This window comes from Semicossyphus pulcher, unplaced genomic scaffold (assembly GCF_022749685.1).
Source record: "Semicossyphus pulcher isolate SPU_LCO1_2020_fin unplaced genomic scaffold, fSemPul1.0.p SCAF_16, whole genome shotgun sequence".
In the NCBI taxonomy this organism is placed as follows: Eukaryota; Metazoa; Chordata; class Actinopteri; order Labriformes; family Labridae; genus Semicossyphus; species Semicossyphus pulcher.
Window position 1 is genome coordinate 17,503,398 of NW_027211670.1, and position 19,985 is coordinate 17,523,382.

Sequence of the window (19,985 nt, forward strand, 5' to 3'; positions counted from 1 at the left end):
TACTTTGGTAAATTTTGGTGAGTAGCAGTTCATGAGGCTTCAATATGTCAATTTTGTTCCTCTCACACCACTATGCACAGCCACATTTTAAAGGTGTTGCTTTACACAAACTGAAAACTAAGGAAATATGTTAGCTAACCGTAAGCTAACATACTAGCTTACCTAGATGTGCAATAATGAGGAAGTAAATCTCTACAAATTTTCAAAAACAAATAACAAATAAAATGTATATCTTTTAAGATATTTATATGTCTTTTTTTGAAATAAAAAAAAAATTCCAGTTACAGTAGTACTTGGTCACACTATTAGCCTACTCAGCATTCAAATCAAGCCAAGTTGCCACTCATTACCATCAGTATACCATGCTACCGGTTTGGAATGATGGATTTAGGTGAAAAGGAGGATAAGTCACATATTTTAACACACAATGATTCTAAAAATAGGCTGATAAGTATGTTATCAAATAGTTACAGTGAAACTCCAGGGATAAGAAGCCACAACACGGGCACGCTAGCTAATCCTGCCTTGTTAATTGGTTTACTGCTAACACCGGTCAGCTCCATCTGTTTTTGCCTGAAAAGAGCTCTCAAGAGCCACAGAGGGTTACATGAGGGGAATGGGAAACAAATCACTTATCATGTAAAGAGGGTACAAACTTCACAACCATGCCATTAGCATGCATGTGGCAGCAAGGATTAAGTGTTGAAGTGTTGTGAACAGATTCTTCTTCTCTCAGAGCTGTGCTTAGGTTGCTAGCTACAAATGCTAATGTTACAAGCAAACACAAGCTAGCATGGCTCTGTCATGTCTTCATACAGCAGCCCTGTTGTCACCTGCAGGCAGTTGTCAGGTCTCTAACCTTGGCTTAAGCAGTGCGCATGCCTGCTGCCTCATTCTCAATGACTGCCTGTCAGTCAGGAGCTTCTTAGTTCCCTGAATTATCGCTCAGAGAACAGAGGGAGACTTGAAACCAACAGCAGACATGAGTTTTAGCATCGAGGAGAGGGGCAGGCCGAACACTCAGGACTACAGGGTGTTTTTTAGTAAGCCCTCCTTTCTAGTTTTTATGTTATTGGAGTTTTTCCTTCCTGCATTGTGCATTTTTTAATGATTAGCTTGTAGCTTTAGCAGTAACTGTAATGACAAGTAATTGGAGAGCTCTCACTTTATTGTTCCTCATAGCGTTGAAATTTAACTTAAAAAATGCTTTACTCCTTTTTACAGAAAACTCTGCAGGCGAATACATCTCTCCATTCCATGACATACCTGTCTACGCAAATGAAGCAGAGGTGAGCATCACTGTAAATAGAGAAACTTCCTTTCAAAAGTAGTGCTGTCTTTGTATCATTTGGAGTACAAAGTTTGTTGGTCGGGCTGTGCTGTGTACATGGTCACTACCTTTTCCTTTAGGCAATGTCTGTACCTACCATTTGTCGTTTAAAAATAATGATATACTCAGTTGACCAAAGTGAGTCACTGTAGCCTATCCCGTGTTTGTGGCTGTTTTGGCCTCAGGATAGTTTCACCACTAGAGCCAATTTTCAATTTGTCTTCAGTGTCTGAGTGATGCTTATCCCTGCACCCCCTGGGGGCCACAGTCCGAGTGTTACCTTAACTGACTCCAAGAACTGTACTTATAGTTCAGGGAGAAAACGGCACCATAAAACTGCAACACAGGGCCTTTTATTGTGAAATAAAGGTTCACTTAAGAGAGTCCATTGCGTGGCTGGTATAGATCATATGTGAAAAAATATTTTTTTTTGCAGAGAGGTTTTGTTCCTGTCCCACTACTTTAACGGTGTTATATTGGCAATACGTCATTTAGCTTTTGGAGTTACACAATCCAATTGTTGGATGTCAAGTGTTAACTAAGCACTTACACAATACTGTTTACATCGGCCATTTCTTTTGGCCTACTTCTAGTTTGGCGCTGCAGAGCTTTGGTCTGTTTTGGTCTGTCATAGAAATACATATGCACAAGAAAGAGAATCTATACATGGTGTAACAAAACTTAATTTCTGATCGTCTTGCAGAATATTTTTCATGCCGTTGTGGAAGTTCCAAGATGGACAAATGCAAAGATGGAGGTATGTACACATTTTTTAAAATCATAACATTACATTTTCACTTAATACGACAAATGTGCAAATAAATGTACACAAATAATAGGACTGTACTTGTTACCATGTATAAGGGCAGTTATGATGTGCGACAGATTCTGGTAGAAAATGATATATTAAAAAAAATTATAAGACAATGAAATAGTAATATGTTAGGTACTTTGGTTTCAGTTGATTATGATTTTTAGCAATTCTGTGACACCTTTGTTTTAGTGCTTCCATCTGTTTTTATTATTATTGTGTGTTTTCTGTTTATCAGATTGCCACCAAAGATCCTCTCAATCCACTGAAACAAGACTTGAAGAAAGGGAATCTTCGTTATGTAGCGAATGTTTTTCCTCACAAAGGCTACATCTGGAATTACGGCGCTATTCCACAGGTGAGTCCTATTAAGATTTTATTCAAACAATAGGAAACTAGACCATCAAACGTGTGTTTTCTCCTCTCACAGACGTGGGAAGACCCCAACCACAAGGACAGTGACACAGGCTGCTGTGGAGACAATGATCCTATTGATATATGTGACATAGGAAATAAGGTACTGTCACAGCTCTGACTACAGGATTTAAAAATACAGTTTAAATTCAGTTCTTCTCAAAAATGTGTCTTTGATTTCCAGGTGTGTTCTCGAGGAGAAATCATCAAAGTGAAGGTGTTGGGAACTCTGGCTTTGATAGATGAAGGAGAAACAGACTGGAAGGTCATTGTGATCAATACTGAGGACCCTGAAGCTGGCGACTTTAACGGTATGATTAAATATGCATGTCACGATTTCAAATTTAACAAAAAGGTGAGGACCCAGAAGCAGACTTATACGGATTTAATTAAATAAAAGGCAAAAATGCACAAGCAAAATCTAAACTCCAACAAAAGACAAAAAGGAAAATCAAAAGACAGAGCAAAAAACTTACAAACAAAACCGGGAAAAAGGTAATCCAAGGGAACATGAGGAGCAACGAGGAAATCAGGGGAGGCACGAAGATAATCCAGAAAAAGGTCAGGGACATAGACTCACACATGATGGACGACAATGAACTGGCCATGAGACAGTGGAGCACAGACTAAATAAAATTAGGAGGTGAGGCTAATCAGACACAGGTGAGACAATCAAGGGGCAGGTGAAAACAATCAGGTCAGGGCACATAATCAAACAAGCGGGAAACACAAAGGCAGGAAGTGGACCAACACGAGAGACAAGGTGACAAAGTAAAACAGGAAATGATCTAATCAAAAAAACACAAGTGAAATACTTAACAAGACTTAATTGTGACCCGAACATGGAATACACTAAACACAAAACTAAATAATTTGAAACTCATGACAGGGAGACAAAGTGACAAGGTAAAATAAGAAATAATAACTGAACACCGAAATAAAAGACAAAAACATAACTAAACTAGAATGACTCATGACAATGCAATTGTATGAAGTTATAAGAGTGCCATAAAAAATAATTTATCTTTAAAAAAAGATAAGAAAATAAATTTGTGAATTAAATAGGGATAAAGTAAATAAATATAGTAATATAAGAAGTAAATAAAATAATACATACATTTTTTTATTTTTGTGTATTCATTTATTTTCTTTAAACAAAATATTTTTAAATAAATGTATATTATATACAGTATATAATATATATATATGTAATATATATATATAAATAAATATAAATCTTTTTCTATATTTTATTTTTTGTTCCCATAATGTCATAATTGATCATTGATTTATTTTTATCCTTTTCGTATAATAAGGAAAAATGAAGGGATTAACATTAACATCTTTATATTTTCCTTTTGTACACTATTTAACCTTATATGTCAATATAAACTTCATACATATAATTCCCCTTTTTTTTATTTCCACATGCATTTTTTTAATGGCATTCTCAAGACTCCATACATCAGAAGCTGCTGCAGTACTGGCAAATGTGCCCTCAGTTACACAAGTTATTCTGAATTTTAGAGTTCTCCTTTGATGTCGATTCGTTGCAGATATTGATGACGTAAGACGACTCAAGCCCGGGTACCTGGAGGCAACTTATGATTGGTTCAAAAGATACAAAGTCCCAGACGGGAAACCTGAAAACCAGTTTGCTTTCAACGGGGAGTTCAAGGACAGGGTACACCTTTAAGGCTTTTATACACTGTATTTGTGTTTTATTTTGAGAATAAAAGAACATGTTTTTCAGTTTTACACATCATGTATTATTCTGTTAAGTGTATTTGCTTTATTCATTAGGGAAATCTGTCTTTTTTTATTGTGAATAAAAATTATGTTTTGCAGGATTTTGCCACTGAAACAGTCAAGAGCACTCATGATTTTTGGAAGGCACTGATTTCTAAGAAGACCAATGCTGGAGAGTTAAACTGGTGAGTTTAATTCATATTCAGCTGTAACTATATGGACTTTATTTTTATATGCGTGACGAATGCTATGAGTGACATTCCTGGCATAACATTGTTGATGTAGCCAAGATAAAATTGACATTTTAAATAATGCTTCTCTGGTTCCCTCAGTATCAGAACACAATTTTAAAGCTGGATTTCTGTTGTTTTATCTCTCTCATGAATCAGCATGAACACCAGCATCTCTGACAGTCCGTTCTGCTGCTCTGCTGGGGACGCAGAGGCTGTGGTTAAGTCTGTAAGTCTGTTTTATTTTCAAATCCATGTTAGCAGCTTTAGTGTAAAACCATTCCTTAATGAGATGATTAACAGAGCACACACAAGCCCTCACGCAAAAGGAGAGGATCATTAGTGAAGTGGCAATAGACAGATATGGCTTTTCACAGAATAGGAAACAGACCTTCAACACAATTTTTTTTTGGCAATAATAACACCAATATGACGGTTTCTTACAGGCTTGTGATTTTGGAGCTGAAGATCCCATTCCAAGCTCAGGTGGGCGTTTGTACATTACTTTGTTAAAGTGGAGTTTTCATACCTTTTTACTCTATGGAAATGACATGTTTTATTTGTTTTTCAGTTGACAAATGGTTCTACTATGAGTAAGAGGAAAATCCTTCATTCATTTCTTCACTTGTCTTCTTCATCTGATTTCATCGAAGCGCATCAGCACATGAACTGGATTGAATAGATTTTTTTATTTTATGTTGCATTTAATGGATTCTTTGTTCAATACTTTGTGGATGTCTGATGGTGTAGTTTCAAACTGCTTGTTGTGTGATTGACGACACGTGTGACGACACTTCACAATTGTGTTATAGTTGCCTGAAATAATGGACACTTACAATAAAGAACACTTAATCCCCTGGTATTGTGTACTCTGCCTGTGATCTATGAAATTAGAAGCATAAACCAATTTTTGGTCATACATCAGATAATTCACAAGGAGACACAATTAACTGCACTATAGGCAATACCAGTATACAATTTTATTTAAAAGTAATAGCTACAAACACTACAAGGATCTGGTTATTGTTTTCTGTAACTGGTTGAGCCTCACGGTATGCATCTGTTAATAAAGGATAAGCTGCAGAAAGAACTAGATGCCTTCAAACAGAGAACATGCAAATATGGTGCCGTGTTAGCTTACATGAAGAAAGTATTAAACGGTTATAAAAGTACAACTGTGTGAAATTCTTATGCTGGGAGGCTCCAATTAAAAGGGTTAATATTAGATAAAAGGGATATATAAAATATAATGAAATATAATATATCTACAAAAAAAAGGATGCAGTAATAAAACAAACCAAAAACAGGATACTTGAGGAAAAATGTACATTTTTCTAAATATATACAATAGGCAAAATATACAAATTTATGGTAGTGGCAGAAATATACAACCAAACCAAACAATATTATGAAAAAACAATGTAAAGGAAAGGGAAATTAAGGCTAGGGGTTTGTATTTCTAAAGGTCACAGTAATGCAGGACATTTATTTCTGCAACAGCGTAAAGGAGGGATTTTCCCCAGCCGTCAACACGAGTGCGCGCTGCTGCTATGGACCGGATGCTAAACGCCGAATTCTAACACACGAAGAAGAAGAAGCGGAACTCAGATTTGCTGTTTCCAAGGAGACCACCAACACTACTGAGCGTTGGGCTACCTGGGCAGTGCCGAGTGGGTAAGTCAGTATAATATACTGATAGATACAAAAAAGACAATAGAACATATTGTTTAATGACAGGAGTTAAAAGTGTTTGCACAAAAGCGTTAGTAGACTGTTTAACGTTGCCCTGACATACACCAGATCAGACCCTATAAAGTACCGAAGGCAGAGGTTTAATGTTAGCTAATATGCTAATGCTAACTAGCCAAAACCGTTATCTCTAACACAACCGTTATGTCGGTTCACCAAGCATACTACAGCAAGCAAATGGACACATGGTTCACATGTTTCAGTGTTTTTGAAAGCCGAAACATTACACCGTTACACCAGTTTAGCAAATTTCGCTGTTAAATGAGACTGTAAGGTAAGTTAGCTAGCTTATTACACAGTTACATCGATAATTCGAACCTGTTGCTTCCTTTGAGCTGAATTCAACATCACAGCCGAAAACAGTGATAATAAATAAACGTGTTTTGACGGACAAGCTCATTTTGATCTAAATGAACCATGAAATGTGGAAGCAATAGTTACATTTGCTTACAGGTAGCTTAAGGGTACCGTTAGCCACCTGTTTCACGTGGGGGTGGAGCTGTATTGTTACGTCACATATAGCTAAAAACATCTGTATGATGTAATGTAATGCGATTATAGTCCTTCTTTGAAGGCAGACATTTTTGACTTTGGCATACATGGAAAAACACAGGTGAAAATAATTTTGTTGAAGGTGCCACCTTCTACTAAAAGTCCCACGAAGCCATGAAAGTGTGCCAGCATGCATAGTACCAGGACCCTGATACAGATCACATAAGTTGATTGCAGCTGTTTTTAATGTTATCATCAATTTTACCTGTGCTCATCTTGCATTGATATGCCAAAACATGACCTAACACCTAGGAGCATTCTTCAGTGTTATGTTGATGGGTCTTTCTGCATCTTGTCCATCTTTTTTATATATTAACCAGTGCAGTGTGAATCTTAATGGGCTTTTTTCACAGCAGACATTTTGACTTCTAACAGGAGGAAAAGAGCGGGTGTTAATAATAACTGAATGGTTCTGTTCTATTCAGGTGTCTGAGAAAGCCATGACAGGCAGTCAGCATGCACACAACCAGGACCATGAAATTGAAATAGCTAAATGGAATACAGCCAACATTAATGCTAATATAAACACCTGGCATTTTCCGACAGTGATTTGCTAAAAAGTCTTCTGTGAAAAAGGCCTATAGTGCTGGGTATAGATAAGATCACCCTTTATTGATCCCCAGTGGGGAAATTCATGATACTTTAAGGTAAGGTATCAACTGAAACACTCTATTAACAGTAACAGTATGACTTTAAGGGTTTTGTCATTGGACCTGTTATTGTCATTTAAAAAAAATCCCAGCCCCAAAGTTAATAAATCATTATCATCACTTTACTGATAACACAGGCATTGTATTATTTTGGTGCAGTATGATTTAATACTAATGTAACTTCTTGCTGGTTTCAGACCATCAAGATGTCATTTGTATTCGACTGGATCTACCGGGGGTTTAGTAGTGTTTTACAGTTCTTAGGTAAGTAATGTGTGCTGTTTTGCATTGATTTAAACATGTTAATGACCATCCATATTTCCCATTAAATATAAGAAGCAATACCATAAGTATTTTTACAGTCCAGTGTTTATTTATGTATTGATTATGTTCCACTTTAGGGATTAGGTTGGCCTTGGATTAATAATGTGGTTTATTTCTGCTGCATTTGTTAAATGTTTCCTTCCAGGTCTGTACAAAAAGAGTGGGAAGCTGGTTTTCCTGGGCCTGGACAATGCTGGCAAAACAACCCTCCTACACATGTTGAAAGATGATCGACTCGGCCAGCACGTGCCAACGCTGCATCCAAGTAAGGAAGAATTCAGATAGTAGAGTGATCCTAGTTTGCCATGTAGGGGCAGAATTATATTAATGGCTCAGGTCTGTTTAATGTGAGTTAATTATGCATCGAATAAACACAGTATGAATTATTACATCTTAAAAAATTATTTGACCTATTAAGGCAGTGATTCTCAAACTGTGGGGCGCCTCACCGCTCCGGTGTGGTTTTTTTTTTGTTTGGAAAATGTAGCAGGCAAAACTATGTTTTGACGTTGGACAACCCGGACTCATTTTCGGGTCGCACAGTACACAAACGTGTTGCCCTGGTGATTTCCATGACAGATTTCACATTCAGACACACACAGAGAAAAAGTCTAGCATTGCCAATGGACAAATATATTACACGGGCGAAAACAAAACCAACAAGACGACGTTGGTTGACGTTAACGCTGACCAACCGCCAAAATCCAATAAGTCAAAAAAATATGATGACGCTTATCTTGCTCTTGGATTTACAGCGAATATGGTAGGAGATGAAAAGAGACCTGTCTGTGTTATATGTCTGAAACGTCTGGCAGCTGCAGCAAAAATATGTTTGTTGTTTTTCTGTGTCTTAGCACAGATTGAACTTTATTGTTATTGTTCTGAAAAAGTCAAAGGGGGCATGACAGAAGAAGTTTGAGAACCACTGTATTAAGGGGTATATTCTTCTCCTCAGTTAAATAGACGAGGTTATTTATGGATGACTATATTGCAATCTATGCCATATAGAGTATCCTGGTGTCATGTCGAAAAACATAGGGATTGTATCATACTGTGAGTTACTCCGTAATTTCTAGCCTTGTTGCCCTCATTGTGCAAACCAAAATATTACTTGAATAAAAAGAAAATCTTGATTTTTATTCCCCAAAGCATCTGAAGAGCTGACAATCGGTGGGATGACATTTACTACCTTTGATCTGGGGGGACATGTACAAGGTAAGAACTTTTTTTGCTAAAAATGACACTTTAATGACTACAGAAATGTATTTATTTTTTAAACCTAATTGTTATTTTGAAATCAGTTTACCTGATTATTAAATACATATTTGTTAAAATTATTGTCAGTTGCCTTTTTGTGAGTTTACACCATGTTACATTGGCTATTAGTAATCTCTCCAATCACAGTTCTCAAGGCTGCCACATGGTGTCTCTGTCGCCATCAAGTGCAGATTTGTATAATTAGTACAATTTAAGGGGATTCAAATCAGCCCTTCTGGAACTACTGATCGTGAAATTATTGAGCACATTGAAATGGAAAAACAAAAGTTGTGCCAGCGGGGAAGAAAATGTGTATGAGGAAAGAAGATTTTATTTCATGCATAGTTTTGCTTTGCAGTAATTGTAACAGTATTCTAAATCTTGTGGTAAATGATGAGGCTCCTATACAGGTGTTTTCACATCCTTGATTGACAGCTCCCTCGCTCTCCTGTTCCTCTCCTGTTTTCTTCTCCATACTTTGGCTTCATTGGCGGGCATTTAGAGAGACTTATTCCCCGAGACATTCTGACCTTTGAACCCCAAACCACTATATAAAGATTGCATCAATTTATGATTGTACACAGAGACAGTAAAGATTACTATCATATTGCTGTGAGGCCAGCTATAATTCCCTTGCTGTTTTTTCTTTGTGGACAGCTCGGAGAGTGTGGAAGAACTACCTCCCAGCTGTGAACGGAGTCGTCTTCCTTGTAGACTGTGCAGACCACGACAGGCTCACAGAATCAAAGACTGAACTCGATGTAAGACTGAACACAAGTTACAAACTGTTTTCCATCACGCACAACTGACTGCTGTTTTCTAACAGTAGATTGATGATTATTGTGTTTTTTCCAGGCTCTCTTAGGAGATGAGACTATAGTCAATGTCCCAGTGTTGGTGTTAGGTAATAAAATCGACCGTCCTGAGGCCATCAGTGAAGGAGGGCTGAGGGGAGCCTTTGCTCTTGATGGTCAAGTTACCGGAAAGGTACGTGTGCTTCTGCAGACTACGTCTTTCATTTGTAAAGTAATGAACTGATCTGTGCATGTGGACACATGTCCTGGTGCCTGATGACTGTAGCCCTCATTTATCTGTATTGTCATACACAGGGAAGTGTGTCTTTGAAAGAGCTGAACGCCCGACCGCTGGAGATTTTCATGTGCAGCGTGTTGAAAAAACAAGGCTACGGGGAAGGTTTCAGATGGTTATCACAGTACATCGACTGACACGCAGCACTGAAGCTTAACCAGAGGGGATGTTTTCTTGACACATTTTCATAGAGCATGACAAAGACTTTGTGTCTTTGCTGGTGTCACTCAGCCTGCATTTCAAACGGCATTACTAAGAGCATATTCTTTGAATACTTAAAGCATTTATTCAGGATTTAAAGGTTTCTATGCAAACTTTTAAAAGTGGTTCATGGTGAACTGTCTGTCCTTTATGTGGTATTAATGTGAAAGTTTTATGAGATGTAACATGAGTAGTCAAACATTATGCAAGAATGTAGATATGTACACATCTGTGTTGCTTTATTTATTATGGTTTTATTTATTATGGAAGAGGCTGACAGCTTTATTTAGAATTTATGAGGAAGTAAGGGGTAAGAAAAGGGTCAGTGAAGATTGTGTTTGAAAGTTAACTGCTTGTCTGACATCAGATAAAGATGGCAGAGTTCAGATTTTAACATAAACAAATAACCACATATGTTTACTTTTAGTTCATTTAACCTAATGAGACGCAGCCACTGCCTTCAAAGCACATAGCCAAAGATGTATGCTAATGACTTCAGGATTAGCAGGGAGAGAGATTAGACTTCAACAAAACATTTCTTCCATGCTGAGCCCTGAGCCAAAAATGATGTCAAATCTCCTTTGGAAACAAAAAAATCATCTGAGTCAAATTGAACTGCTCACTGAAGGGTGCGGATAATCTGCATCTCACTGTTTTGATGAAATTGGTTTGTTACATCTTTTCCTATATTTGTGCAGTCATGTTACATGTTGCGTTGAAGGCAGCTAATTTGTATTTTAGTGCGTTAGTCGGACTGAAATAATTCCTCATTATCTTTGACTTTGGGGCATTTAGTACAGAACTCAAAGATAAAATGTGAATACAAAACTTTAATGGCTTTCACTGGCTGCTCTTGCTTTATTATAACTGACTAAATTGTCACTATTAATATGTCAGGAAGCAATAAATTAGACTGAGCTATTGTACTGTAGTAGAGACAATCCTCTCAACTGTATGTATGTAGGAAAGAATATATGTAATTCTGAGCCTGTTCTTTGGTATCCTGACATATTATTGAAATTGATTTATTTTGTGTTATTACTTTATTATGAAGCGACACAGTGGCATGTAATCAGCATGTAGGCTGCGCAGCAGGGTTGAATTGCAACAGGAACAGGAAATGTACTTTTTGATTATCAGAAAAGATATGAGAGTGCACTTGTGGTTGTTATATGTTAACACTTGTTATGATACCGTTGTATTTTTGTTCTTTGCGTTTATACATTTAATCATGCATAGGTTTATTGCCTGTATACATTTGTATCCTTATTATGAGAAGTCGGAACAGAAGCTTGATTATCGTGCCCCTTTTTATCTGTCTCCTGCAACCCATGTTTACAGAGTAACATTTCTGTTCATGAACATATGCAGGGATATTTGTGACTGAGATCAGCAGATATGAAACTGATTTGATATCAGAAATCTCGAGTGTTTCCTGAGAGAGTGTGAATGTGAACAAACTGCTTTTCCTTTCAACAGTGTTCTGTACCCGTTGCTGAATTCCTGTAAATTGTGTATAATACAGATGTAAATGTTTGTACAGTATATGACCTTCAGCAGACACTATATAGTACGAGAGTTATTTGTTACTGACTATAACTTGAAATAGTATTTGTGCATATAATTTAAACTTGAAGACAACATCAACATATAATGATAATGCTATGTGCTTAGTCGTTCAAATGTATTAAAACCAACCTGTTTTTCTCGACTCAACTTGACGTGTAACTTTCTTCAGCTGTAGAGTTTAAAGTTACTAGCGTCTTCTTCTTTCAGGGGTTTAAAGAAAATGCATTAGTGGCGCTTGAGCAATATTCAGGGCTTGTCACATTTGATTATTTGCGCAGCAACTGCTACACGCTTTAGGCCTGATAGGGAAAAACAAGTGTGAATAACACCTGAGAGGAGAGATATCTGAGAATAAACAAGCTGACAAAAGATCCAGATATAAAAGGTGATCAATACTGAGGTCCTTCTCTTTTATGGTTTCTTGTGCCCCATTTTGATGTGGCGTCCCCCAGGGCTCTATTGTGGGTCACTTATCATTTTCTCTGACATAGTTTTTTTAATGGATTTTTAATGGAACAGTAATTTCTTTTTACTGCATCCAACAATATCTTTATTATTTGACCACTAAGTGTCATAAAAATAGGGACCAATTAAGGATATGGGTAAATTGCAAGGCTGGCATTTTCAAAAGAAGCCAACAAAATACTTTTTTTTGGTGGGTCAATACTTGCAATCAGTTGTTCTTTTTCCCTGGCAAAGCCCTGAGAAGGGAGATGAAACATTTCTGAGTAACAGAAAGCAAAGTAAAAAGTAAATCATCCTTTCTTTCACAAATCACAGAGGCTTTGTTTTTATTCTCGGTGCTTTTATCTCCGGGCTTTTTTCTTGATGTGCCTTTGATTTAGTATCATCAAATTGCAGTAAATTGCAGAGTGCTACTTCCAGGCTTTTTACACACTCCAAGAGAAGTGACTGTTATCCCGATGCTTGCTGCCCTTCACTTTCTGCCTGTCAGTGTTAGAAATTATTCATGGCTAGAAATATCTCAACATCTACTAGATGGATCGGCACAAAAATTCATTGTACCCAGATGACTTAACCTCCGGGGCCTGTAAGGAAGTTTTTGTTTGACTTTCAGTGAAATGCTTTGACAACTGTTGGATGGACCGCCATGAAATTTAGTTTCATACGTTCATGTTGCCCTCAGGATGAATTGTTGTAACTTTGGTGATGCTCTCTTCATTAACTTGTAAACAAAGAATTACTTATCACACTAAAGTAAATGTGATACAGCTCCAACCATGGCAGACTTGATCCTCAATATGCCCTCAGACAGTGTGGTCAATTAGCTGTAAATCATTTGGCTGTAATTTGTTCTTCTAGCATAGGGTGGCAGCTTTGCACCAAAACAGCCCAGACAAATTTCCCCACCTGCTTGTTAGGCTTCCACTGCAGGCTCCGTGATTGTGCATGATGATAAAACTGTATTTAGTTAATGCCTTGTTAAACATAATCAGAGGTAATCGCCGTTGTTACAGGCTTTAGCTGTAATAAGCTTCAGCAATCAGGGTTTCACACCAGGTGGGGGAACAGAGGTCGTGTGAAAGTAGTTCTGTGCTGCAAAATATTCAGATTCACACTCCAGTTTATACGCAATATAATATTTGTAAGGTGGGCTGGTGTGTTCTTGAAAATAGAGTGATCAAATCTGTTAAAGCACCCAAGCTTAATTTGAAAATATGGATCTCCTGAGGTAAAAAAGCTGAGCGCTGCAGTCTGTGATACATGTCCTCTCCCCAACAGTGAGAATCAACCTGCTTTTATCTTACAAATTCATTTAATTTCCCCTAAGGCACCCATAAGCACAGTGTTGCTTTCTTTATCTTAGCAGTATCATCGCAAAAACACTCATCATTAAATACAGAGGATGATGGAGTGCGACTCGGTTGTCGCGGCAGCCGCAAACTGAATGTAATTTCTCTCTGGGTGATCGTTTTCATCCCCCGAAATAGCTGTAAAAGATTAAAGTGAAAACACAGCTTGGCTCCAGTGCCTTTATTAGTAAAGTGCTCAGCCTAGAAGTACATTCTTACTTTTCACTAACATGCAATACTAAAAACTACCAAATGTCTGGCCTACCAATAGCATGAATGAAGACATGGCAACAATATTCTCATAGAAAAAAATTACAATGTGAATTCAAGTATACACACAGAACTTCAAGTAATGCACACATTTTTTTCCAAACACAAGTAGCAAACCGAAAATAAAACATATTTGTGGCACATTCTTTGACATGATTTCAGAGTTAGCAGAGGAGCGGCTCGTGGTTTCTACTGTCGGAGCAGTTTAGGTCGTTAAAGTACATTCTACAGATTTTCAATGATAGAAATCCGACTGGAAATGTAGGTCCTGTTTGAGTCTCCTGTTAATTTGTAAAGCATGTACAGTAATATCTGAAAACTGCTTTGAGCTGTGTTAGCTACACCTTTAGCGTAAAGGCGGTTTAAACCGTAGTTACCTGAAATCCTCTTAGCTCGCTTCACAGGTCATTTACACTGGATTTATTTACAGATTCAGTTTGGAAATACATAACAAGGTCGCACAGAGCTGCTTTAAAGGAAAAGTTTGACATTTTGGGTAATAATTATTTACTTTCTATTTGATAATAAAACTTATTGTCTGTATCATAAATATAAAGCTAAAACAGCAGCTAGCTTAGCATATCTTAAAGCTACAATTAATGTTTGTTTTTTTGCCACTTTGGGGCAGCGGAAACAAATTGTGAACAAAAAACTGACATATTCTCAACATTTAAGTTGAATTTTTTAGCTAGCAGTTATTAGCAGCACACCAAGCAGTTTGGAGCAACGTTAGCATTGATTTAGCCGAATATTGACCCTCTTTTTGCTTCAGTTTGGGTCTCCAATTCACCAATATGTTCACTAGTTAAATGCTAGCTATGTCTCTGTTGTTTTTTGGACAAGGTAGCGCAGAGAGGGGCTGCACAGTGGTGTAGCGGTTAGCGCTGTCGCCTCACAGCTAGAAGCTCCCTAGTTCCAATCCCAGTTTGGACAAAGCGGGCCTTTCTGCGTGGTGTTTGCATGTTCTCCCCGGCTTCCTCCCACAGTCTAAAGTCATGCTCATTGGGTTAATTGACTCTAAAAGCAGTGAAAGGTCGTCTGTCTTTATGTGATAGCCCTGTGATTGACTGGCAATAAGTCTAGGGTGTACCCCGCCTCTCGCCCAGTGACAGCTGGGATTGGCTCCAGGTATAGATAATGGGTGGATGGATAGTGTAGAGAGGGTTTTCAAAGCCTTTTCACTGAGGGGAAACAAGACTTGCTTTAAAGCTCTTAAAAGCCAAGGTGAGCAGCAGGTTCAGATGATTGTTCTCTGTGAGTTCATCCCAGCAAGCGAACCCTTTCACATTGTTTTCACATTTGACACACTGATAATGTAAAAATAAAGAGGAATGCTGCTTGAAAGATTTAGGGGCAAACAACAAACCAGGGTCCATCTCAAAGTAAAAAAGAAATGCCTACTAGCATCTCTGAAGCTGTTTTATAAACTCTATTTTCATTGTCTGTAATGTTGCAGAACATTTCTCTTCTTGGGGCAGAGGCTTCATAGATAGTCTCGCATGTAACATGTTTTTACAGCGTTGTTTTTGTACAGATTAAAGAAAGAAAATATAAACGTTTTTAACTGGCTTATTATTTTCTACGGCGCCAAGCAACTGTTTCCTGTCTTCATGCTAAGCTAATCTTCTCCTATCCTAGCATCATATTTAGCATAAGAGTTCAAGCCTCCCACAGAGCTTTCTGTAAGAAAGCAAACAAGCACTTTCCCCAAAGAGTCAAACTATTCCTTTAAATTCTGATTCCAGTGGGACGGCGGCTCTGATACTCAAACAATTTTTCACACAATACAAAATTACTGGTAATCTCTATATGCATAGATGGCGGTCGGACGAGATAGGAACTCTGATGGACTTTAGCTACCTATGGCGCAGTAGTTGGTGGGTCCTGCTTCTCAGGACGGCAAAACAAAAAGCTCTGTCGCTCAAAAAACAGAGAGGAGAATGAAGCAATTACACATATCTAAGACAAAAACTGGTCATCGTCTCATCACTGGACCAGCACCACATTTCGCACCAGGCTGATACACAACTCCACTCCTCCACAGTTCAATCCCAAAATCCTTTGCAGTCAGGAGAGAGCCGTCCCTGCGGATTTTCAGGCCAGCAGCTGCGACTCGGCTCTCCTGTGTGGGGTCAGACAGTTCTACCAGATGTATCCTCCGTCGTCTGCCTCGCCCTCCTCCTCTTCCTCCTCCTCCGCCTCCTCTCCGTTGTCCTCCGCCTCCTTCTCCTCTTCATCCTCCCATCCCACGCCGCTCCCGAAGTCTCCGGAATATCCCGCCACTTCATCTAGAAAAGGTTAAACACACGGGGAATGATTTTGTGTAAATGCTGAAACAATTAGCTTAGCTTGATTAGCATGTATTAGAACTAGCTTATCATGCCTCTAAAATGTGAAGAGTTTCTGCTTTTTAGTTCATTAAAAGTTTTTTCAACTTTAGACATGAGGCCGACAAACAATCTTATGATGGACTTTTCCACTTTTTTTGTTACATTTCATAAACTAGAAAATGAACAGATTTATAAAAAGAACAAATATGACAATAACTGTTAAGGAAGGATAACAATTGAAAGTTGACCTTTGACCTTTTAGGTAAAAAAAAGGTCATCACTTCAACCACTTGAAATTGTGTTGTAATTGACGTAGCAATTCTTGAGTTATTTCCCAAGAAATTATATGCCATTGACCTTTGACCTCTAAATTCTCACACAAAATTCACATACGTCAGTCAACGAGGACTTTTGTGTTCAATATAATAAAAGCCCTCCCGGCATTTCTGGGATATGACATACAAGAGAATGGGACGGACATTAGTGGGACCTTCACCTTTGACCTTGTTAATTTTGGCAGCTATTTTAGATTTAGTCTTGAGCTTAAGACGAAAATGCTCATTAGTTTTAGTCACATTAATCATTTTTACCCTCTATAGTTTAAGTCTAGTTTTAGTCAACGAAAAGTCATCAGACATTAGTCAAAATGAGTCTCTTTTGAAACTAATTCAATCAGCCTGATACAGGTTCAATCTGCTGTAAAGCGCTGTCCTCTCATTAAGTATTTCCTGATAATGTTCTGCATGGGCATAGACATGACAAACCTTAATTTTGACTTCTTACAAATCTGCATCATGATGTTGAAATTTCAGCAAAGGTAAGACCCGTTAATAAACAAGTAAACACAAGGAAACGGTTTCTCTTTCTGTACCAATGCAGCGCGCGGAAAAGGAAGGCTTACCGCCCGGCGCCCAGAGGCTATATCGTCAATATCCGATGGGATCCGAGACTGCACTAGCACATGCTACACATTCCTCTCTTGCCTTATTTGCACAGGCAGTGTCAGTTTTTACTGTAATAACTTTTTATACATTCATTATCGCTTCTCATTAAAACAGTCTGACTGAAGGAAGCAGCCGGTGATCGCTCCTTTTTGTGAGGAAGAAGCGTCGAATGACCCATAAAATGTCCCTTTTTCTGTGAGCACATTTAAGTCCCGTCTCGTTAACGAGACGTGTCGTCAGTTTGTATTATCAACGATCTATTTTGAGCTCTTCAACGTCTCGTAGATCGCTGACGAACATTTTTTGTCATAATTAAGTCTGCGTTTAACCACAAAATCTAATCAGCTAATCCTCAAATCCAAGTGAATATTTCTGCTGTATTTGAAGATATTCCCTTCAGGTTTTACCATGATGTTGCATATAATGCTTAAATTGTATTATAAACAAGTCACAGTAAACACTGCACTGCCATTTCTTCCATGACGACGTCAAGGACTCCTTTACAAACAAAAGAATCCAAAACTAGAAGGACTTTCCTGCTGCGCACCGTTCCCCTTAAGCCCCATAAATTACCGCAATCAGGGTTGCCATGGATTCTGGTGCCCGTCATCTCCCCACCGTGCTGGTCGACGCACCAGCACTCCCCTCGGCTCTGGTCACACTGAACTTTCCTGTAGTAGCCGTCTTCATCGCAGCTGGGAATGTACATCCCTGCAAGAACACACACACGTGCATGTTCGTTGAACATTTTAGCACACATGCTAACATCTCAGTGAGGATAGAGATAACACCGTGGAGAAGGAGCAAGCTTCCCTATTTGGATATGAGGACTTCTATGCAGCTTGATGTTCTTTCATACAGTGTGCTTATTCCTTATTCTTTGAGACTGGCATGTGAAAATGCAGCGACAGCCTCAGTGACACAGCTCCTCTGTTTCAGCCTCCCTCAGGACCCTCTTGTCAAACCCGAAGCAAAGTTCCCTAACAAGCAGCGGCACCCCCCCCCCTTACCCTCCGTTCTCTGTGAAATCTAGAGAAAACACAAACAATGAGACAAGTGGGCTTCAGGGATGGAAAAACACATCTCTGCGTTTGAAGCAGAACACTGAAAGGCAGCGCTGCAGAATGTGGAGCATGATAAATAGTAGATACGGTAGCATTGGGTTTCTCAGAAGCTAATCCCCCCCCACGCCCTCCACCCTCAGCCTGATTAAGGTCTAATCCCGCTATAGCCGTGCACTTTTGATCTCCTAAATGAGCCTCCTCCGGCTCCTCTCGCCTGCAGCTCAATGCGCCTTGTTACGTAAGTTCACCCAGAGACCCAGGAGGAGCGCGGGGGAACATGCCAGCTAACACACAGTGCACTCCATGTAGCCTTGCGTGGCTTTAAGGGATCTGACGAGAGTTAGTGTTGATTTCCTGCCCGCAAGGTGTGTCAATGCGAGAGTTTTGTTTGAAATTCCCCAATCGAATGCATATTGAGCTTCACAGTTCTCGCATGATCGATGCATTTACCAGGTTTCTTCTTGGCCGCCTCCTGCACTTGGATCCTCTCCAGCTCGGCGAGGCACGGCGGCTCTGTCGGAATCAAACAAAAGAAAGCGATGACAGACAGACGTTAGTTAAATTGCTCTCCCTGAACTTAATCTCAATCAATGCTCTTCATTATTACGCTTCTTTTTGCCGTATCGATTTGTTTAAGACGTCTTATGTTTCATTCTCTCAGAGCCCGATCAATTGTTGAAAGCTTAGTGGAAAGAACATACAGAATGACGAGATAGATATGAAAACAAAGCAGAGAAGGACGCCGTGCTTTGATCCCCCACAAGGCGATAAACCTCCTGAGTGCTTCTAAATCAACACAGACTTCACTGTAAAGGCCATTTTTAGACATGTAATGTGACGTCTTGTTCCCATAAAAACATTATCACTTGATGGCTAAGTGTGAAGTCAATTATAAATACCACCAGCTCATAATGAAAAATTGATTAGGGAGTCAGTGTAATTTATCGCATGCAGGTTAAATGCTTGATCAATGGCATAATCAGCGTGCAAATGAGGTTAGTGCCACGAATATCCTGTATTTGCTCAGTAAAGGTCAAACAGTGCACATGCAGATACAGCCAAATTAAAGCAGCACAGTGAGTGCAGGTTCTTAGCGAGCGCGGATCATTTAACGTTTTACCACTACGCATAAAATATCAGGAACATGGCTTCAAAAGCCTGCTTCATTTCAACATGAATATTCAAGCACACGAGGGGCTTTTCAGATCCATCCTATGATCATTCTGCCTGACCCACCGTGTCTACATGTACCTCTGGTTAAATGCTCTAAACTCTGTGTGGTGAATGTGGTGAAATGAAACAAGCTTTTAATGTTTTTGATTAAAAAAAAGAACTTTTTGTCAAAATAATACCATTAAATCCGGTCGAAAACCCAGATTCAATATTCTGTGACATTTAAAAGTTGTTTATTCCTTTGTGATATTAATTCTAATACCTAAGCTTAGCTATAGGTCACAACCATAACACATATCTGATACCAATGAGGAAATACAACATAGATATTATTATTATTATTTCAACAGCTGTTTACTACGAACCCTGTAGGGATCATAGAAAAAAGATGGACGACATGATAGCTCCCTCAAAGTGAAGCCAAACCCTCTCTATCGCCCCCTGCTGACTGGCTGCAGTATAGGT

At 38.7% G+C, this 19,985-nt stretch overlaps 3 protein-coding genes across 3 annotated transcripts in view; 2 read left to right on the top strand and 1 right to left on the bottom strand.

Moving 5' to 3' along the window:
• The first annotated feature begins 982 nt into the window (after positions 1-982).
• ppa1a (inorganic pyrophosphatase 1a) lies at positions 983-5,131 on the top strand. Its single transcript, XM_069664683.1, has 11 exons — positions 983-1,043; positions 1,225-1,289; positions 2,034-2,087; positions 2,380-2,499; positions 2,572-2,658; positions 2,740-2,866; positions 4,112-4,239; positions 4,404-4,489; positions 4,694-4,763; positions 4,981-5,020; positions 5,106-5,131. Exons 1-11 carry the CDS (start codon positions 983-985, stop codon positions 5,129-5,131), a joined length of 864 nt encoding a protein of 287 aa, XP_069520784.1.
• Positions 5,132-6,169: 1,038 nt separating this feature from the next.
• sar1aa (secretion associated, Ras related GTPase 1Aa) lies at positions 6,170-12,059 on the top strand. Its single transcript, XM_069664614.1, has 7 exons — positions 6,170-6,208; positions 7,683-7,749; positions 7,955-8,074; positions 8,959-9,024; positions 9,724-9,827; positions 9,922-10,053; positions 10,176-12,059. The coding sequence occupies exons 2-7, from the start codon at positions 7,692-7,694 to the stop codon at positions 10,290-10,292; spliced, it is 597 nt and encodes a 198-aa protein (XP_069520715.1). The 5' UTR covers positions 6,170-6,208; positions 7,683-7,691; the 3' UTR covers positions 10,293-12,059.
• A 1,846-nt stretch (positions 12,060-13,905) lies between these two features.
• LOC138593995 (testican-2-like) overlaps positions 13,906-19,985 on the bottom strand; it is a 28,664-nt gene continuing 22,584 nt past the window's right edge. Inside the window, exons 7-9 of the mRNA XM_069665084.1 lie at positions 18,798-18,860; positions 17,857-17,994; positions 13,906-16,297 (exon numbers count right to left, since the gene is read on the bottom strand). Of these exons, the coding sequence (XP_069521185.1) occupies positions 16,152-16,297; positions 17,857-17,994; positions 18,798-18,860 (347 nt within the window). The 3' untranslated portion in view covers positions 13,906-16,151. The remainder of the gene's footprint in view (positions 16,298-17,856; positions 17,995-18,797; positions 18,861-19,985) is intronic.